General features: G+C 44.4%; 1 protein-coding gene across 10 annotated transcripts in view; it reads right to left on the reverse strand.

The window, feature by feature from the left end:
* Positions 1 to 21,937, reverse strand: part of LOC121574053 (transcription factor COE1) — a 133,996-nt gene extending 112,059 nt beyond the window's left edge. For all 10 annotated transcript variants that reach the window (XM_041886610.2, XM_045222667.1, XM_045222665.1 and 7 more), the window contains exons 1-6: positions 21,190 to 21,937; positions 20,288 to 20,444; positions 19,306 to 19,369; positions 17,975 to 18,030; positions 11,466 to 11,539; positions 8,055 to 8,123 (exon numbers count right to left, since the gene is read on the reverse strand). In XM_041886610.2, the coding sequence (XP_041742544.2) occupies positions 8,055 to 8,123; positions 11,466 to 11,539; positions 17,975 to 18,030; positions 19,306 to 19,369; positions 20,288 to 20,444; positions 21,190 to 21,323 (554 nt within the window). In that variant the 5' untranslated portion in view covers positions 21,324 to 21,937. The remainder of the gene's footprint in view (positions 1 to 8,054; positions 8,124 to 11,465; positions 11,540 to 17,974; positions 18,031 to 19,305; positions 19,370 to 20,287; positions 20,445 to 21,189) is intronic.
* Positions 21,938 to 22,145: the final 208 nt, after the last annotated feature.

A 22,145-nucleotide genomic window follows, 5' to 3' on the forward strand; every position in this document is an offset into this window, starting at 1 on the left:
GCTCTCCTGCCACTGGCCCTTATCTCTCCTGCCACCCCCGCCCCCCACCCCCTCTCCAACGGTACTACCCCTCTAAGCCCCACGGGCCACGGACGAAAGCTGAAAGGTGTCCCGCGGGCTCCTATGGAGTGGCCAGGGTTGACCCCCACCCCGGGAGGACACAGATGAGCGGCCCAGCAACCCTCTAGCACTGAGCCTCAAACACACTGAGCCACTGAGCCCCTCAGCCTAGCAGCCTAGCAGAGCCTGAGCTGAGCTGTGTGGTAGGTAGCCCTCAGGGCCATGGGAAAAGGAAGAAAGGGGAGACGAGAGAAATCAAACACTGCTGAGACAGAGAGAGAGCAAGAGAGAGAGAGAGAGAGAGAGAGAGAGAGAGAGAGAGAGAGAGAGAGAGAGAGAGAGAGAGAGAGAGAGAGAGAGAGAGAGAGAGAGAGAGAGAGAGAGAGAGAGAGAGAGAGAGAGAGAGAGAGAGAGAGAGAGAGAGAGAGAGAGAGAGAGAGAGAGAGAGAGAGAGAGAGACAGAGAGGGAGAGAGAGAGAGAGAGAGAGAGAGGGACAGAGAGAGAGAGAGAGAGAGAGAGAGAGAGAGAGAGAGAGAGAGAGAGAGAGAGAGACAGAGAGGGAGAGAGAGACAGAGAGAGAGAGAGACGGACAGAGAGAGAGAGAGGGAGAGAGAGAGAGAGAGAGAGAGAGAGAGAGACAGAGAGAGAGAGAGAGAGAGAGAGAGAGAGAGAGAGAGAGAGAGACAGAGAGAGAGAGAGAGAGAGAGAGAGAGAGAGAGAGAGAGAGAGAGAGAGAGACAGAGAGAGAGAGGGGGAGAGTACAAAAGGGAGAAAAACAGAATTAAACACATCAGTAACAGAGTGAAAAAGAGAGAGTGATGGAGAGTGAGAGGTTGAGTGAGACTGAGAAAAGAGGGCGTGCAGAGGCAGAGGCAGAGGCTTACACAAACACACACACATGCAGCACGGACGAATGAGTGCACTTCTTTTAGAGTCAACCAGGCGCATGATAGGATTGTGGACAGCGCGCTGCATATTGTTAACCCTATATTAACTTGGAGAGGTAGAGGTTGATGGTTTGTTATTATCCCCTATTCTGTGAGGGATTAAGTGGGCCACACACAGACACATCCACACAAAAGCTCTTTGTCACCCAAGAGGAAAGCAGCGTGCTTAAAGACTGAAACAGAGCTAACACACAGCGCCATTGGGCGGATGGGGACTAAACTCACTCATTCTCTCTCTCTTTCACTTATTCTCTCTCTTTCTCAATCTCTACCTATCTGTATGTCAGTCTCCCAATGTAATTGCTGTACAATAGGGACACAGTCTGGACAGGCTCAGGGGCAACAATAGTAGCTTCACCCCGGTGCTGGATAATGCAGAGAGGCCATGTGACAGTGAAAGGAGGCTGCTAATACACATATTCATCTCATCACACTAATACCAGGCTGAATGGCCCAGGCCCAGCCACACACACACACACACGGAGACACACACACACAAATGTGCATGGAAACACACACACATACACACATACATACATAAACAAACAGACAATCAGCAAGGCTCAAAAACATTTCAGTTTGCAGGTCTAATACTCGACTATTTTCACCGTGATCAAAAACAATAATGGACCAGTGGAGGCTCCTCAGAGGAGGAAGGGGAGGACTATCCTCCTCAGTGAATTTCATAAAAACAAAAATAGTGAAACAAAGTTATCCTTTTTAGATAAAACTATACTAAATATATTCACGTTACCAAATAATTAAATAAAACACATTGTTTTGCAATGAAGGTCTACAGTAGCCTCAACATCACTCTCTGGGGTAGCACCATTGTGTAGCCAAGGAGAAGCAAAAGAGAATGAGAGAGAGCTATCTATATTTAATTGTATTTATTTTCACTTTCACTTACCTAGCCAGCGAATGCAGCTAGCTAGTTTAGCCTAATCAAACACCCGGCTCAAACAGAGAGGGATGTTATGTTAGCTATCTGGCTATGGCTATCCAACACTGGAACTCTTCCAAGTAAAGGTACGTTTTTTCTTGTTAGTTTATTGCCACTGGGGCCGGCCGGTGTAACTGCTAAACTACTTGCTGTGGATTTATTAACGCGTTAGTTCAAGTAGCTAGCTATGTTGACTATGGCGTTAGCTAATATGGTGACAACGATGTAGGCTGTGTGTAGTGGTTAGCGGTTATGGCATGAAGGTTTGGCTTGGAAAGGTTTTTTCACCTGGTCACAGACAGCTGTTGTATTATGCACTAAAGTCCACAAGCAAAGGGAAAAGGTGGGAGGAGGAGAGCGCATAGATGCGAGAAGGATTTATACAATGAGCAAAGTGATCATGCTGTTTGTATGTGGCTGCTATGAAGGTGAACTGTGTTAGCGGTGATCACAGGTGTATTCATTCCACCGATTCTGTTGAAAAACGTTTCTTAAACAAAGGAAACGGAAAGAAATGGGGATAAACATACCTGAATTTGTCCAATAGAAACTCTCGTTTGCAACTGTTGGACTAATGATTACACCCTAGATCAGCTAGATGCAGGCAAGAGTGTGCAAGGTGGTATTGAATGTGTCACTGTCTGCCACCTTGATTACTAAAATTCTTCTCTCAACTTGTGCACCTATGTTGTAAACTTTAATTTGTAGGCTTGGTTGTAGCAACTTCATAATGGGTATAGGGAAAATTTGAGTATCATGTAGTAGCCTAAACCTATCAATGTTACATTGAGCCGGGTAAACGGAATTTGAATGACAGTCATCCAATATGCTGTAACAGAAAAAAAATATATACAGCATATATATCGTTTAAACGGCACCGACTGCCACTGTAATGGACCAATGCAATCTTTCATTTTCTTTTCAACTCAAAGCCAAACATCACATCAACTTAAATTCCAATGCCAATATATTTTCCAAGCATTATGGTAAAACAGAATATTAGTTTATTATCCTATTGACTGTTTCTAGAGTATCTCTCTCTCTCTCTCTCTCTCTCTCTCTCTCTCTCTCTCTCTCTCCTCTCTCTCTCTCTCTCTCTCTCTCCACTCTCTCTGTCTCTGCTCTGCTCTCTCTCTCTCTCTCTCTCTCTCTCTCTCTCTCTCTCTCTCTCTCTCTCTCTCTCTCTCTCTCTCTCTCTCTCTCTCTCTCTCTCTCTCTCTCTCTCTCCACTCTCTCTGTCTCTGTCGCTCATTGTCTCTCTCTCTCTCTCTCTCTCGTCCCCCCCACCCCTCTCTCTCGCTTTGTTGTTTTGGTTAGAGAGCACAAATCCAGATGTTGGTCTGTGAGTGGAGATCAGGCCAGCCAGAGGGGCTGAGAATGCCTCTGGAGGGGGTGGAGGGGGGCGGGGTGGAGGGGCGACAGGAAGTCCCACGGTATCCACGGGAACTCTCACATTCCATCTTCCGCAGGCTCCCTGACATCCTTGACATCTCCCATGCTAGCTGAGCTAAGCCCCCACAGTCACCACATCACATCCACAGAGCAAAGTAAAGCGGAGCGGAGTGGAGTAGAGCGGAGCAGAGCGGAGTAGAGTGGAGTGGAGTAGAGCGGAGCAGAGTGGAGTGGAGTAGAGCGCTGGTCCCGGGGATGACAGAGCAGAGCAGCACTTCCTTTGGGGCTGGGGCTACATAGGGCTGGAGCTGGGGTTCCCAGAGACAAAACAAAGCCTTGGACACACTCAGGGGCCCTGCCCTGCCCAGAACACTGCTTTGTTAGGGGAAATGCATAGATCGGATCTAGCTTATGATGTACGCATTTCTCGCCTATTCTGCTTGTAACTAGACCTAGGTGAAAAGGCGATGGTTGAGGCCCATTGACAGGGATCAGTCGAGAGAGTCACACACACACACATACACACACATACACCACACCCTCCTGCTGGAGGATCTCCAGGCTAGGGAATAATGGAGTGTGTGTAAACTGAGACGTCTCAAATGAGCCGACGGGAACGGGAACAGGGCTTGTGATGTACTGATACCATGCCGTCCTTCAGACCAGCCAACACAATCACCTATACAGTACACACACACACACACACACACACACACACACACACACACACACACACACACACACACACACACACACACACACACACATACACACATACACACACACACAATAAATGTGCTCTTTGAAACTGTTCCATCAAAGCCTCACTTCGGGACACAAGTGTTTATCCACATCTTAAGGCTTTCTCCAAGCAGAAAAACAAGTGAGGAGGGGGGTGTGGAGTGAGACGAGGCAGAAGACAATAGTGGGCTTTCTGTGGGGCTGAGTGGAGTAGGAGGAGGAGGGTGGAGGGTGGATGGGGGGAGCTGGAGGAGGAGGGCTGATCTGATCTGAAGCCCATCTGAAGGAGAGGAAAAGTGGAAAGTGAAGAGGCGTCTATTAGATGTCAGTGGTCTTTTGTGTCCATGTCAATGAGGAGGATTAAGGTATTTGAAATAATCTGACTAAGACTCTGATAGGTCTCAGCACAGAGAGGGACATGAACATATGGCAGAGCAGGGAGACCACACACACACACACACACTAACAGGTAAACAGTAACACATACCGCACAAGGCATCCATTATATGCACTGACACACTGTGTTCATAGATAACCTCAATCAGGAAAACGACTGTAACCTGACTTCACACACAGAGAAGAAGAAGAGCTCTCCTCGCAGATAACAAAAGCAATAAAAAAATTTTTCCCACAGAAAACCCAGTGCTTCATATTGTGTGTTTACAAAGTAGAGAGGGAATAAACCACAGTTAATATGAGATTTGTTCTTTTAACAACATAATAAGGCATCATTAGTGGGGTTTTTCCATTCCGGGGGATTTGCTGCGGTTATCCTGGTGTCTTATAAGAGTGATCTAATTAGTGAATCACTCTCTCTCTCACTCTCTCTCTCTCTCTCTCTCTCTCTCTCTCTCTCTCTCTCTCTCTCTCTCTCTCTCTCTCTCTCTCTCTCTCTCTCTCTCTCTCTCTCTCTCTCTCTCTCTCTCTCTCTCTCTCAGCCAGGAGAATTAGCTAACGCTAGCCCTGCTAATTACAGCGCCACAATCAAATCCGTTCTCTGAAACAAGAGCACACTAATGAGGCCTTATTTATTGAACAACTTCAAGGAAAAATATAGAAGTTGTAGTTGTTATTTTTTATTATGTATTCGGGGGGAAATAATAAGTCATAATTGAGATGGTATCTATCAGCAAAGGCAAGCTGCTTGTTTGTGAGCCTCCCCCCCAATCCCCCCACCAAAAGAAAAGGAGCGGGAAAAAAAAAAACTGCCAGAATAGATCAGACATAAATGAGGTTATTTTTCATTTTTTTCTATTTTTTTCTGTTTTCACATGACCCATTTTCCGGTGCTGCAGGAGCGCGTGACAGGGAGGAGAATGAATGTGTATGATGGTATGATAACCTCACAACTAAGCCATGGACTCACTGTGCCTGCCTAGCTACCTGGCCCAGCATAGGGAGAGGAGACAGTCACAGCCATAGCACCATAGGACACATGGTTCTTTTCCAGTAGATTCACCTGGGTCCTCTTTGGATGTCTTATTAGTCTATAAACATCAATACATTCCCTTTCCCCCACAAACCTCAACAAATAATCGTATTTTACAGGCGCTGGGAGAGCAATGTGAATTGTGCTGAGGCCAGTGCACTTCTTTGTTTTGATGTATCTCCTGAAAGCATAAGGCACTGAGCAGACACAAACACAACAGCAGTGTTCTGGCAGTGAGAGAGGATGAGCTCAACAGAAGTTTCTGGGTTCATCTGGCCATTCTCATCTGAGCCCTGTTTGTTCACTGAAGTCTGAAGGTGTGTGATGGTAGAGAGGGGAGCAGGGGGGCTGGGTGGGGGTGGGGGGTGGTTCCAGCTGCCCCCCAGGAGCGCTGACCCTTTCTGGCCCAGCGAAGCGGAATGTTGGGCAGTGAGGGTAAGAGGAGGGGAGGGGGCAGAACACGTGTGCCAGGTATGGGGCCCGCTTCTCTCCTCTCCTGGCACTGAGAGAACTGCATGCGCCACAGCTGATGTGCATCTGTGTCCTTCCTGTAGCGCAGGTCAGTGACTACATTACCACAGCATACACACTACTGCCATCCCCCTTTACAAGAAGTGTGTGTGTGTGAGTGTGTGTGTGTGTATGTGTGTGCGTGTGTGTTAGTGTGTGTGTGTGTGTGTTTGTGTTTGTGTGTGTGTGTGTGTGTTTGTGTTAGTGTGTGTGTGTTGGTTCGGTTTTGGTTCGATTATTCAAAAATAATTATTTGGGTTGAATGCTGTAACACAGAATAAAACAATTAATAAAAGTCCCATGATGGTAGTGACTGCCCATTACTGCTTATCACTTATTAACCATCATTTATTCACATTAATTTACTTTAATAAAATATTTCAGTTATTGTATATATTACATTTTGTTTTATTTGATGACTATTATTTCATTCCTTGTCATCATCTCATCTCTATAGAGCTGCTGCCTATGCTCTCTGACAAAATCACTATTTTAGTAGTTCTTCAAAGTATATTAGGGATACTTTTATGACTGCTGAATACCAACTATCAATCACTTAGATCATGTGTTTTCAGGTAGAGATACCTTGCGAAGCAACAACTGCTTTCTATAGCCCCTCACAATCACGCATTCTTGTCTCCCTCTCCACACTAACCTAAAGTAGCAGCAGCCGTAAAAGAAACACAGACCGGATAAGTATGATTATTGTCATTGTAGTTAATTAATAGGTTTTATGTGCTAAACTATGTAAAATATTGGCCTGTTGGAAACTACAACTCCCTACTACATCTCATAGTTCAGGCTGGATCTGATTTATCTCAAGCTGAGCTCACAGAAAAAAACAGAACTAAATGGAATTCAAATAATTGAACTGACATTGGTCAATTAGTTGTTTAAAAACCGAAAAAATAACCAACATTTTGCCCTCATGGCATAAGCAGTCTCAAAGGGGGTAATACACAGACATGTATCCACTACCATACACACACATACATACTGTACATACATTCCTCACCCACACACACACATCCTGTGCTTCAGTAGGGTTTAATCTTCACAAATGAGCCCCGGCGTCCATTTGACAAAAGTGACAAATCAGATCTGCCTCGTCGCACTGAACAATAACTCTGGTATGAACCAATGCAGCTCTGTGTGGTTTAAATCAAAAGCTTTCTTCCATGGTTATAAATTATACATTAGCATTAGCTCATACAGCCGCTGAGATACAGGCATTGTGGAGATCCCATCAACAGAGCCAAGTTAACCAGGGCTATTGTGTTAGACAGACGTCATAACATAAACAACATAACAACCAAAACTCCAATACTCTGGGACTAACAGCGCTATGAGCACGACTGGTGTTATTACAAACAATTAGTACAGTAAGGCTATATGGGAGGATGAGGTCTAATGGCTCCTGTCTAGCTGAGAGAGACAAATGTACTGTGTAAGAGAGAAGACCTGTGTTTGGGTGCCCTGGAGGAATGATGGAGGGAGAGAGGAAGAGGAGGAGGGTGGGCTCCAAGCACTTTGGCAGCTATTGTCTCACAGTCCATTATCCATGTGGGTTTTATTAAGGGGAGCGGAGAGGAAAGGAGTGGACAGATTCCTCGTTCTGCCTCCCTCGTCGTCCCTCCCTGGCTGCAGAGGAGCACACACTGTACACACCGCTCCACGTACAGCACACTACACTCACACACACACTGTAGTGCTCACTGGAAACGTTACAGAGAGAACCAGAAGATACACTCTGGCCAAACCAAACCAGATACATAGATTGTGCTGATTGTGCTCCCCGCTCTTACTTTCCCTCATGGCATCAGCAGCCTCAAAGATGTATGCACACACATAAACACACACACACAAACACACACGTACACACACACACAAACACAAACACACACGTCCACACAAACACACACATACACACTCATACACACACACACACACACACACACGCACGCACACACACGCACATACACACGGACCCAGTATGAATAGCAGAGCCAGTGGAGGACTGTGTTACGGTACCTGTCGATGATGACTGGGTCAGACGGGGTCTCGTTGCGGTTGCCACAGCTCTTCTTGTCACAGCAGCGGCTGAGGGGCACAAAGGGAGAGAAGGAGGGGGGTTAGAGAGAGAAAGAAAAACAGAGCCATGTTTCAGGGAGAGCTGCTTCAGCCAGGCCCAGGCCCTGACCTCCACAGGATAAAGGGGAAGGTACCAATTACCCAACAGCCTGGTCCTGTTCTGAGGCCTGAACTAAGCACTGCCCAGCCCACCCAGCCCTTTGTCACCTGTAGAACAGACTGCCTCTGTGTGTCTGGGTACATTATTTATCTCTACATATGGCTTGATTACAGCAGCCCACAAAGACAGGCCATTCAAGGGCCAGCTTGGTTAGGGGATGACAGGTGTGCTAGGGGAGAGGAGTGGGGGGGTGCGATGAGAGCACCCCTAGTATCACCTGAGGCAGGTAGCGGGTAATCACCCCCCTCCCTCTCTCTCCCTTCACCCTCCTGGGTCAAACACTCTCTGTTCACTGCTAACCTGACACCTCCTCCCCTGCCTCACTCTGACAAAGGTGAGCATCATGGGGGGCTGGAGGGTGGCTGGGCTGGGATGGGTTCGAGGGGGTAGGGGTGCGGTGGTAGGGTGCTGGAGGGAGGGAGGCTGCGGGGGAAGTGGAGCAGCTTGGAGAGACCCCCAGCTCATGTTTCCAGTGCACAGATGGCAGTGGGGTGTTGAATGGGGCTGGGGACAGGCCTGTCACATAAAACCCAAGGCATTGTCTCCCTTCTACAGGGCTGCTCTCTGCACTGGGTCAACCCCCCCCATCCATCCATCCCTCCATCCTCTCTCTGTTACTTCATCCCCCTCTCTATTCCTCCCTCCCTCCTTCTCCTCTCCCAGCCTTCTGCCACATCCATTTGGCAGGACTGATCGATCAGCTCCATTAATCATTCATATTGTGGCTCTCATGCCTCAGAGATATTGTAATGCAGGAGTGGAAAGTAGCGTATCTGACTGAATCACATGTGGAGTGTGCAGTGCACAACAGAAAGACAGGCCTGCTGGGTGCAGAACAGTCTCTGTAGAGAGCAGGAGTACATTGTGACTGACTGTAAGGGCTGTGGGTAGAACTATATGTGAAAATACATTGCTGGTGTAGTGAGAACAAATGGGAGTCAGCCAAAGGATTTCAGGAAGGACGTCCCAGGTTTTTGAAACATCTCGTTCTTTCTTTGGCCTCCCTCCTCTGTCTCTCCCTTGCTCTCATTTCTGTGCGACTCTCTGAACTGGGTCACATTGGATCAGAATAGAGTGAGGACTAGAGCACTGATTCGTGGCTTCCCTGCAATCCAATCATCAGGCAGCACCCATGGGAGACCAGATTTTTTTTCTACAACCCCCCCCCACACACACACACACACACACTCACTGTCACCCCCCCCTCCCCTTCCTCCAACCAAAATTATGCTAATTAGTACATGCCTCCACCAGCTTTGTTGAGGGGATATTTTCTTTTCCTGTTACCTTCCATTCGTTCCCGCAGGACATCCAAAGGAAATCACATCTTTAATCTCAACGTTTCCTTCCTGCCGCAGCTTTTTAAGAAATGAAATCTATATCGCCTCATGTAATTAACAGGATGTAGTGATGTCTGTTCCTGTGAGGACAACGCTACAATACCAGGCCCTTTAACCCTTGTTTATTTTTAATTTACTCAAAACCATGACATATTATTTCAGTTCACCGGCTCTTGCCTAAAACCAAAACACTAAATCCCAATTTGTTTAATTAGTGGATCTCATCATTTGAAAATGACTTTTTTGTTGGTCCACGTAAAATGTAATATGACCTTAAATATGTTCCTCCTTTGTGAAAGCGATGGAAAGCTCATTGTAGCCCGTTACTTGAGTTTGTAAAATGAAAGGTCTAAGCACTTATGTCCCACGGTTGCAAGCTGGCTTGGCACCATATGGCTAATGGTGGTGCACGGCAATTAGCAGTACTGATTAATGGTGAGCAGACACATTTTCTGCTTATAATTGAGACTGTGTTTGAACGCCCAGTGCAGAATCAGCACGTCTCCATCCCTGAGACTGGGACTGGGGAGGGGTGCAGGGCCGGTGGGACTGGCACCCCAAAAATCACTGTCTGATACATCACGGTCTCCATGGTTAGGTTCCTCACACTGGGCCTCTCTACTGATGTCTCGCACTCTCTCAGATCCTATACAATGCCTTAACCAAACACTGTAGAGCATGACTATTCAACTCTTACCCTACGAGGTCCGGAGCCTGCTGGTTTTCTGTTCCACCTGAAAATGAATTGCACCTACCTGGTGTCCCTGATTGGAGGGGAAGAATGTAAAAAAAAACTGTGGAACTGGCTTCGGGGTCCAGAGTTGAATTTGAGGGCTGTAGATGGGAAATGGCTACACTGTACGACTGTGGTGGTTGCATAGAATGATGGGTAAAATTTTGGCTGTAAACCCCGTACTAAAAAGTTAATTGTGTAATAATTGTCAATTTCTAATGATACTGTTAATCATAATAATATAATATAATATAATAATATGCCATTTAGCAGACGTTTTTATCCAAAGCGACTTACAGTCATGCGTGCATACATTTTTTTTGTGTATGGGTGGTCCCGGGGATCGAACCCACTACCTTGGCGTTACAATCGCCATGCTCTACCAGCAAAAAAAAAGTGGTTCTGAAGAAAGGTCCGAAAATAACTTAATTAATGTTCTAAATATGAGTACAAAAGAGGAGTATGCGTCTTTGATTGTGTGTGTGTGTGTGTGTGTGTGTGTGTGTGTGTGTGTGTGTGTGTGTGTGTGTGTGTGTGTGTGTGTGTGTGTGTGTGTGTGTGTGTGTGTGTGTGTGTGTGTGTGTGCGTATGTGCGTACGTGTGTGTACATAAGTCCATGCATATATTTCATAGTCACAATGCAAGGGAAGGCCCATTTGTTAGCAGCTGAACAACAGGAGAATTCAAATTGAGTAATGAGTTTATGCATGTCCTAATTAAGCAGGCATCAGAGAGGTATTTTTAGGGGGAGAGAGAACTGTTCAAATGCCTCTAAAAATAGGAAAGAGTCTATCCTCACAACCCAGTTCCAAGCAAATTCATCTTTTGATTTTAATTAAAGGTACAACGTTTGATAGCAAAACTCATCTTCCTCTACTTTTTCTGTTTCTTCTTCTGCAGGGAGGTATAGGGGTGACCTGCTTAGCTGCAGTAAGGTTGAGCCTATATGAGAACTGCCATAGACAATGCATGGTGAGGCATTGCCATCACTGTAATGTCCTATACATGGTTGAGTAGTGTAGCGTAGTGTAGCGTAGCGTAGTGTAGCATAATGTAGCGTAGCGTAGCGTAGTGTCAGACTTGGGGAGAAGCAGAGTTCCCGAGCTTTCTCTTCTTACCTGCACATGATCTCGTGTGTCAGTAACACTCGGCACATCTCAGGGTTCTTGTCTTGACCTTCATAAATAATGGCCTGCGAGGGGAAAAATGATAAGAAAAATGTTATATTAGAAACAGGTTGAGGATTTGTTTTCGTAGCGAGGTTGGGTTATGGTGCTCACAGAGGCATGTTAGTGGAGCAGGTCAACTAGATCTGCCCTGGAGAGAGAGAGTTCCTACTGTGGTCTGGCTCACATCTGGTCACATCTCTCTCCACACACTGCACAGCAGTCTCTATTGAAACATTATAGGACCTGCCTCTCACTTGACTTTGTCACTCATTGGACATATTAGAATGGAGCATTTTTCCAACGTCACTTTCTGCATGCTAAGAAAAGGAAATCACGGGAAGCTACCCAGATGAACGCATGGTGGACTTAACCCATGCAACTTCTACTTTTAGCCTGATCTGTTCTGTTTCTGGTCCAAAGATTTCACATCAGCATGTTGCCTGATTTGGGCTTCTCCTTGTGTGACAACATATCACCAAATTTTGTAATAACCAACTAAATATTCTCTGGAAAGGCCGGGGCATTTTACAGCGTGCTGTGGTCCAGCCAAACAGGGCTGTGTGTGCTGATGGAAATATGACTTCCTGTCTCTCTATAACATGGGCTATGTCCCAAAAGGCACCCAATTCCCTATATAGTGCACAGCTTTTGGCCAGGGTCCATAGGACACAAATGTGGCCTTTAGATTTGGATGCAACACAGCACACTACACTGATGGACATTATCCTTAAAGTAACTGTCCAGTGAAAATCTCACTTCTAAAAGTTAATATTCTGTTAACTCATACTCAAATAATGTTGTTGACTCCTTCTATACTACATTTATATTTTTTAAACCCACCACCTCAATGTCAAAATATGCTTGTTATTTCCTCATAGAGGATTAGCTGGCTAATCAGCGGTCTACTCGCATGAATATTTTTAATGACCGGTATACGCCCACACCATTCTATTGTTGGGGTTACGCCCACACCATTCCAATACAGAAAAGCTGCTTTTTAACATACTTAATAACAATTTTTTGGAAGGAAAACAATTTCACTCATATTTTAATTGATTATAGGTCCTATTTCATAGAAATCTGGAAACACTGGATAGTTACTTTAAGCTATGGTACTACCCATATACTCCATACAGATTATAAACAGTCCACAAATTTAAAGGACTACCATTTTATTGTTAGAATGCATAATCTCCTTTTACCACCCAAAAGCCATCACACCCCTAGCCCCCCTCCACACCACCACTACCAACACCCTCTCCCTCCCTCCCGTTTGGCCTGGAATTTAAAAGAGCAGATTCCACTTGGGAAGCACACAAACACAGTGCGGCCCTAAGAGCTTAATGTAGCATTTACTGCCTCTGGCCGGGGGATGTTTAATGAATAGCAGCGTGTGTCGTGGGAAATCTGCGGGACCCGTCCAATATTTCTGTCCGGGAGGGAGGGGGGAGGGAGGGAGGGAGGGAGGGAAGAGGCCGTCCAGGGTCCTGGCTACCCACAGAGCTGCAGAGCGGGACATTACGTGAAGAGAGCCGAGAGGAGCCGAGAAGAGAGCGTGTTTCACAGGAGGGTAACAGTGAGAATGGCTGTTGCCTGGAGAGGGGGCTCTGAGCCATGCTGAGCAGCACAGGTTGACCCAGTCACTGTCACTGCAGGGGCCTGCTGCAGGTACTATACCCAGGGAAGGGCCTACGACCTCTCACCCTGAACACAGAACACACACACACACACAAAACCTTTGTGCTCACACTGTGACTCTTTTAAACCACACAGACACATGGATCCATAAGACGTCATTTTGAATATGCTACACAGAATCCTGGCAATGTTTTATGGAAAATGGGCTGAGACGCTTGGTGCTTTATGAGTGCAGTGGGAACCGGGAATGTTGTGTTATTTTCCTGAACATTGTTGCCTCCCCACCCTTCTCTTCTCTCATTCTCTCAGGGCTTAGATATTCATGACTCATCGTGCAAAGCACCGAACAGATACTGAAAGCGCCGGCTGGGTGTCTCTCTACTGGCTTTGCTTCCCAATCTCTCTGTTGTTAAATGTGAAGAGGATGGTAGCTGCTCACGTATTTCTGCAACTGTCTGTCTTGTAGGAGTGTAATGGTTCTCATTCTACCTACTCTAGTGTGTAAAGATCCATGCGCCCGGCGGTGACGGTGGCGTCAGGGCGGTAAGATGGAGGCAGGGGAACGGGGTAGGAAGGGGAGGTGTGGGTGTGGGCGAGCAGTTGGGATGCCAGACTGGAGGCGCACCATCTGGCCCAACCTCCACCTCTTCCAAAATGTCTCAGCTTTTTTTTCACCCTTCCATTACCAATCAACATGTCCCAGCACTGGCAAAACTCTCATTTACGGCAAAACAGTCGCAGCATGGAATCGGCACGGCAGACACAGAACACTCCCATCAGCAGCCTTATGTGTTGGCACAAAGCATGTTGGGATTGTTTTAAGGAGGCAACCAAAGCCATATTTTAGATATGGTGTTAAAATGATCCGTTCCTTCATAACTACTAGTGAAAAACGAGCCTGCTCCACACAGCTACTCGGCAGTCAGGGTGACTATGAAAATGACTTGTTCCTTTGGTTTCACTTTGAGAGAATAAGTGCCAAGGTCTTCTAAAACAGTACTGCATGCATCAATGTCTCCAGGCTAGGAGTCCACTGCTCCCAACTTCCAGGTTATATCTATCTTTACTGAGCACAACTAGGCCTTGTGCAATGCCCTGTCCTCTAGTAGAATAACATTACCTATATCATGACAGATGAACTCTTAGAAATATACAGAGATATATATGTATATGTTATTCTGAAAATAGAAATGAAGATTGAAGATCCCAAGTCCTTTGTTGGGTGAAACCGAGAGCTGGTCAAAATCATGACATTTGGAGGAAACCCACTCACTCTGTGAGTTTGTTTTTCACCATGTTCAGTAAATATGTCTAAATGCAAAATGATTAGTGCTGAAAAACATGGATGCAAAAACAGGAACTACACAGAGCAGCAGCAGCAGCAGTGGAGAGGATGCAAACTCATAAGCAGAAAATATAAATAACACAGTGGCATTTTTTGCTCGTCTTTCAGTCAGGTTTTAAAAACAGGAGTTGCTAAGTGAGACCTCTACTTACCCCCACCAAGAGAGGGTGCTGAGGGACGGTGTCCAGGCGACCAGCCCCATACAATCCAGACCTCCAGTCCTGGGCCTCAACCCCACTAGTCACTACTACCACAATCTAATCCTGAACAAGGCTGAATATCCAACGCTATCGGACACCCTCCCAACAGCAGGAAATGTCTCATAGAAGAGATGAATAGCCCTTTGTCTGGTTTATTGTTAGTATCATTAAAGTGTTTGGTGTCTAAAGCTTCTGATACATCCACAATTCTAATAAGGACAAAATCTGGCTGCAAATGGAGAACAACTGCAGTTCGTATCATGGATTTTAACAAATTAAGTAAGCCTACTCATGGCATTTTACTGTAGGTGTGGTTCAACCATGTCTTTCTATCTTTGAAGTCAACAGTCCATAAAAACATAATATGCTCCCCCCCTGCCACCATCTATGTAGCACACATGACATTCAGACCCATCCTGTCCTAAGAACAAAGTGATGTACTGGGTGCATTAAAAGGCATGTAGCGTTCATGTGCCTTTTAATACATATTTCATCTCACGCCGCACACTTTTCATTTTTCATTTGCTGTTTTCCTCATTGGCTTTGATGTGACGGGCTGAAATTGAAGGCGTGTAAACAAGTTGCTATAAATATGTGGAAACACACTTCCCACTCTGTTAGCATCATCTGTTAGCGTGCCATCAGGAGCATGGCAGCCTTTCTTCCCGGGCCGCTGCCACAGCTACTTTTAAAGAGGTGCCGCGATCAGCCTGCCTGTCTCCTTCTTTGTTCCCCCCTCAAACTAGCAACTACTCCACCCCACCCCCGGCTCAGCTGTTCTGGCGCCAAAACTCAGGATAGGGGGGAGAGAGAGAGGGGGGGGAAGGAGAGGCCCTCCTGCCTGGGCGCTGTCTTAATCAGATCTGTCAGAGGTGGAGACGGTGATCACAGATACAGCTGTCTGACTGACACCCCGGGGCTTCTACCTCTCCCTCTGTCTATCTACAGTATCTCCCTCTCTCTCTCTATCTCTCTATCTCTCTCCCTCTACCTCATTCTCACCCTTTTACTCTATCTCACATGTTTTCTCTATTAATTCTGTGTGATAGTAGTGCTGATTTTATAGTTGTTTATAACAATAATTGCTATGTTAATAACTGCAATGTTATGGTTGAGATGAAAATGAATGCACTAACTAAATGTGATTTCAATGCATGGTAGTTATCCACACACCATAAAATACTTCTCAATTTTCCCTGTTAGATGTTCTCTAATAGGATATAAAGCCACAGTGTCACATTAGCGGTTGTTACATCAGAGCCGCAGCGCAGTGCAGCGGTGGTGGTCACAGAAACAACAGCACAGTGACTCTTAAACACTGTGGTTAGGTTTATAGGATTAGCGTGATTACCCTTTATTTCCATGGGGGCTAGAACAGCAGCATGCAGGCAGCACTGTGATCCGACACTGGGACTCACAGCTGTGACAGACAGACAGGCAGACAGACAGACAGACAGACAGACAGACAGACAGACAGACAGACAGACAGACAGACAGACAGACAGACAGACAGACAGACAGACAGACAGACTCACTGAAGAGGAAGTGCATGGGGCTATGGATCTGATCATGGTGACCTTATCCCTTAACCCAGTCAACCGCAACAATGTTTTGGCTGGACCACCTGTTAGTTAGTGTTCCTTTCCCACCACCCCCATGTCATCATCGCACTGGCTACAACAGGCTCTCTGTTAAACCTTATTATTTGAGCTACAAGTTTTTCCTGATCAGATGACACAGCCAGGAAAAACTCCTGGCCCTAGATATAGGCTACAACTACAGCACAGTTTTCCTTATTATCCAGCTTCCATACTATATCTCCCGACTCTCCAGCATTAGCGGCTCCACCTCTGGTAGCTACTAGCTGTGAGGCCCTAGCGACAGCTCTGAGACCTGTGCTCTGGCTCTACTCACATTCCTGACAGAAAACTCAAGAGACGCCCAGAGCTAAAACAAACCTGATCCTTAAGTCATCTGACTCATCTCAAGGCATCAAAGACACATGTGCACCATGTAATGTGCCTCACCATACTAGTCATAAATCTAGCAATCACTCAATAACACAGAAATATGACATAGAAATTAGAGAAGCTGCTACACTGATAATATGAACACAAAATAATCAGGTTCTTATTTCAAATAGTTTTGGTCTTCCATCAACAGCAGCTCAACCAATTTCTGTGAGTTTATTCCTAAAACTCTCAATTCGTCTCCTCGACAGAGGTAAACAAAAAGAACAAAAGGAATTCTAAGTGTGGACAGAAATAAAAAAAATGTGCGCGTCCTCTCAACCAACAGCAACCCTCTGCCTCTCTCTCCTCACATGAGAGCAGGTCAAACAGTTTATTAAGAAACAACAAGACTGCCAGACACTGTCAGAGTACTACTGGGGTTTAATGCCATTTGATTGGCTATGGTGCCCATGCAGAGTGTGACACCATCAGAGCCCACCCACTGGGCACAGACGTCAATTCAACGTCTATTCCACGTTGGTTCCACGTAATTTCATTGAAATTACGTGGAAACAACGTTGATTCAAGCAGTGTGTGCCCAGTGGGCACTGGCACGTTAGTGAACATTAAAAGAGCGTAAATGGGTCTGTTTCTCCTCTCAGCAGCCTGCCATTACCCTGAGCCCGCTAACGAGCACACTAGCCAATTACCAAACCTGTCACACTATCCATAGGAGTACAATCCAGGAGAGAAAACAGAAACGGTACAAACACATCTGGCTGAAGGTCTACCTGTAAATAATATCTCTGAACATTATAATTCAGTGTACGAAATTGTAACTTTCTTGCGGGTGTCAGAATACAATGTCTGTCTCAAAAATGTCATTCAAAATAATAGTTACGCTTTCCAAATAATAAACTCCTGCAATTGAATGTCAATTAAATAACTCTACATTCTTATGAACTAAAATGTGAATAATAACCCAGGTAACCCCCCCCATCCCCACCCAAATCAGCAGCTTGAGTATTACAGTTAGAGCAGAGTGGCTCAGCAAAGATACTTCAATGGGTCCCCACCTCATTGTCAGGGGCGTAATACAAGAAGACACTCTGGGCTGTCAGTGCTACCAAGTGAGGGGGGACCTGTCCAAATGTGACACAGGCCCCGAGGGCTGCGTGTACACACAGTCTTCCATGGCCTGATGCCTTCTGCCTCCTGCACCAGGTCCGCATAGCGAAACGTAATGTTTCTCCTCCCTTCACTTCTTAAACGCTTCTTTTATTGTTCATTTTTAGGCAGAGGGATAAGGAGATGAAACCTTACCTGTTTAGTCATGGAGTCGATGAGTCGTACATAAAAGTCCTGCTCTGTCCTGATGCCTAACAGACGGAGAGAGGTACAGGACAAAAGACATGAGTGAAAACGGTTTCAATAGAATTAGGTACCCTGGCCTGAGACACACTGTCACACACACAAACAATACAGAGATGCTGACAATTACTATTGTAAGTGGCAAACTATACATTGAAGCAAAAAAGTCGACCTCATTGAAAATGTTAAGGTTACTCTTTATGCTAATTACATTTATTTTGTAATGTTTTAAATGTACAATCTGTATTCTTAATCTAAGCAATTCACTTTTGTCAATAAAGGTATGTGTCACCAAAGGTGTGATTAAAACAAAATAAATTACTGAACTTCAGTCTCCAAACTTATCAAAAATATATTTCAGTCAATTGTATTGGCACAATTTTTTTCGATGGATTATGCAATAGTTGTTCCCAAAAAAAAAACTTTTGGCAAATAAATATAACAAATTTACAAAAATAGGCCTATAGCCTATTTCCAAGCCAACAGTGACAACTGAATAAGCATAAATAATGCCACAATATATTTTATCTTGTTTCATCAGTGAATCGAATAGGCTACAATAAAATATTCAAGATTTTGCTCGAAACACTGTTAAACCTCGCAATGTGATGGCAACGATGAGAACGCGACCATTTGAAGCTGATGGGGTAAACAGCATAGCCCATAAAACCAATAACACATTGCATACATAGAAACACAATAGCTCGACAGCGACCTAAAAACGGTTCGCTTTTTTGCTGTGAGACGAATAGCTGCTAACGGAGCCAAAAGATTAACTTATCAAGCAGGGCCATTATGGACAACGTATACTATTGGCTACATGCTCGCAGGTATAAGAAATAACAAGCGCAAGACTGCTTATTTCCGGAAATATTTAGCTATGATAATTGTTATGAAAAGACAATTCAGGACATTAAATTCAGAAAGCCATAAAGTTTAATTATGCTACTCCTTCACCAGGCTATTATTATTATATAAAATGTTTTACTTTCTTTCACTGACAGTGTAGGCTACCTATTTCTATAGGAGCAGCCAATATACTGATGATAAAAAAAATATCCCAAATTAAACTTTTGATTAGCCTGCTAAAGTGCATGACTTGATCTCAAATAAACGCAAATATGACCTCAGTGAAAAGGTTACACTAAATTGCACCTGGTGTTGTTATTTCTGTAGAATGTAATGCAAATCGTGTTTGTGGTAGCCTGTGTGTCCGCTTCCTGCGACTCAGAACATAAGCGTAACATTGCCTAGAGGAGAGTTGACCAATGTTTTACACTTACCATTGCTGTAGAGAAGTTGCAGTCTGTAGTGTATACCATTGTTGGTCTTTTCTCCAGTGGATTCCTGTAAATGAACAGATTTAATGTGATTCAACTCATTTGATTCAGATCCGAAAAGATGGACATTGGTGCGCTTGTGTTGGAATTAGAGTGCGCTATCAGAAATAGGCTAGTACATTGAATATAACTCGACAAATTGTTGGATTGGCGAAATGTGAAATAATTATTCTACACATACATTTTTAATGATTCAACAATTACTTAATTGAACTGTATATAAAACTGTATATAAATTAGCCTCTGTTTTCATGGCTGAAAGGGGGCAAAATCTCATAAAGATATTGCAGTAATTACTTAATGTAGGCCTAGTGCTACTATACATGGAAGGTTTATTGGAAATTACATGGATAATTTATGTAACAAGTGGTTTTATTTATTTGAGCCTTATTATTATTTAATGAAATATACAAAACCCATTGCCAAAAATATTTGTAAAGCAATAGTACTAAATATTGATATTTTGTAATGAGAAAAAAACATTGAGTTTAATTTAATTAAATAGGCTACTTTACATTATTTTAAACAAGTAAACATCTAGATAAAACGACAATTACAGGCTATAACTTATCAACTTCAAAAGACAAATATTATTCTACAAATGTATTAGTATTATTTTTAGTATTAATATTATCGTAGCTAGTATTATTAGGTATATTATTATTATTTGGATACACTTTTATTAAGCTACTATTGGCCTATTATAGTCCTCCATAAATATATTAACATGTGGAAATGCTTATAAAGCTGCGCGTAATAAATCACAGGTCTATGGATGGGTTGAATGGGTTTTTAATTTTAAATTAGAATCGTCTGATACATCTAGTTTGTAGGCTAATTGTAAGCCTATATTATTGTCAAAATGTGGATGTGTTACAATTTAGTGTGTTCGAGAAGCTGATAAAATATTTCAAATATCACTCACCTTTTCCTTCTCGACAAAACCGAGGAAAGACGTCCTTTCGATTTCCACTGGTTGTCCTTGTCTGTCATATAGAGCCAAAACGAAGTGAAAGAAGTTGGATTTCCGAAGATTTGATGGCGGTTGCTTCTCAAAGTGCGCCCGGGCAAGACCCACTCCACTGTGGATAGACATGCAAGGAGTAGTCATGTTAGGGCATCAGCAGACTTAAACGTATGGAAATAATAGTCACCTTTAAGAGTCAAACTTCTTAGCCCTATATTTAAACGTGTGTATTTCTCGTTTACACACACAAGTCCTTTTCATATCTGCGAAGCGAACCTTTTGATATTCTGTAGGCCTACCGGCCTAATTTTAAACAAATAGACGAATTTAGAAAATGTATGTAGCCTATAGAAGTGCTCTTTTATGATGATGTTTAGTTGATATGCATGTTACATATTCTAGGCTTTTGGATCTTCTAGCAATGCATTAATAGCCTACTCATGCCCAAGACACATATTGCTATGCATGGCCAATTTATTACCATATTTGTTTTATCATGATATTATAGTTAGCCTATTATATTCTAAATATGATCACTCTTATTTGAACAGTTCTGTAACTAAACTAAGCCATTACGGATTGTTGTAGACTATGTCCAATTAACAGTACAGTATAGAAGTCATCCATTATGCTAAACTCTCAATTCTACGTCCATGGTGAGGGGAGCATCGATACTGCGGGGGAAGAAAACTTCAACATTTCTTCGATCACAAAGCCTGTAGGCTAAACTGCAAGTGTAGAGACAAAAAATAAATGGGTCCCTTGAAAATATAGTCTTCCAAAACAGTGTGGACCATGGACCATCCGTGCGCTGGTAGAGTCCTCGCGCCGGGAGGAAGATGCTGTCTCCGGCTTCTTACCTTTGAGCGGCCGTGTTCGCATCCAACACCCCGGCTCCCTGCATCCATGTCCGAACTGCGTTCATCCCGGATCCGATGGGTTCCTCTTTCAAACTACTCCCACTCCTCTGGATGCTCTCCTGAATCCCAAACATGAAAAAATCGCGCTCCCTCTCTCCGTTTGAGTGTCCCAAAATTCGTTTTCTCTAATCACAGGTAAATGAGGGTAACAACGTGGGCGCGAGCTAATGCTGGGTCCGCGTTGATGCCAGTGACAGTGTGTCTGTTTACTTCAAACCAAGAGAAAAAGACGAAAAGAGTCCAAAGACAAGTTATCGAAATCCAGGTGTCTCAGAGACGAAAAGCACTTCAAACAGTGATAAAAAGACAAACGAGCGAAACGCAAGACAGCGCTATCCCTCCTGTATTAAAGAGACTTGCTCTATGAGCTCTGGTATCAACTAGAGAATGGGATCAACTAGAGCTTTCAGATTGTGCTAGATCAAATGGCATCAACCCCTGACAAGTCTTTTTTCTTCCTTTTCTCTCTCTTTGTTTTCCTTTTCCAGAGGTATTCCCTGTCAAAAGGAAATGAATAAGAAATTGGAAATCAAGAAGAGGAGGACCCTTGTGGCTGCAGACCCCGTGTTGTTCCTCTTGTTAAAATGGGAGTGATTTGTGTCCCTTCCCAAAGGAATCCTATTTGACTATCTCTGAGAACTAAACACAAGCACACCAGCCCCAAAGGGAAGAGGGAGTGACTGTTAGAGGCGGGCCGCCCCAAACAAAGACGAGCCCAGTGTCAGATCCGCCCAACCACAGCTCCTATCGACTCATTAAAGGCCGCCCCCTTCCCTTACCTCCACCGCACATTACCGTCGCACTCTCGCAGCTAAGAGAGTACCCAAAAGGAGCTTTCGGAGACAGTTGGCTAAAGATGACTCCATATCGAAAAATTGGTCACATGAAGTGAAGCG

The sequence above is a fragment of the Coregonus clupeaformis genome, chromosome 9 (assembly GCF_020615455.1).
Source record: "Coregonus clupeaformis isolate EN_2021a chromosome 9, ASM2061545v1, whole genome shotgun sequence".
Lineage (NCBI taxonomy): Eukaryota > Metazoa > Chordata > Actinopteri > Salmoniformes > Salmonidae > Coregonus > Coregonus clupeaformis.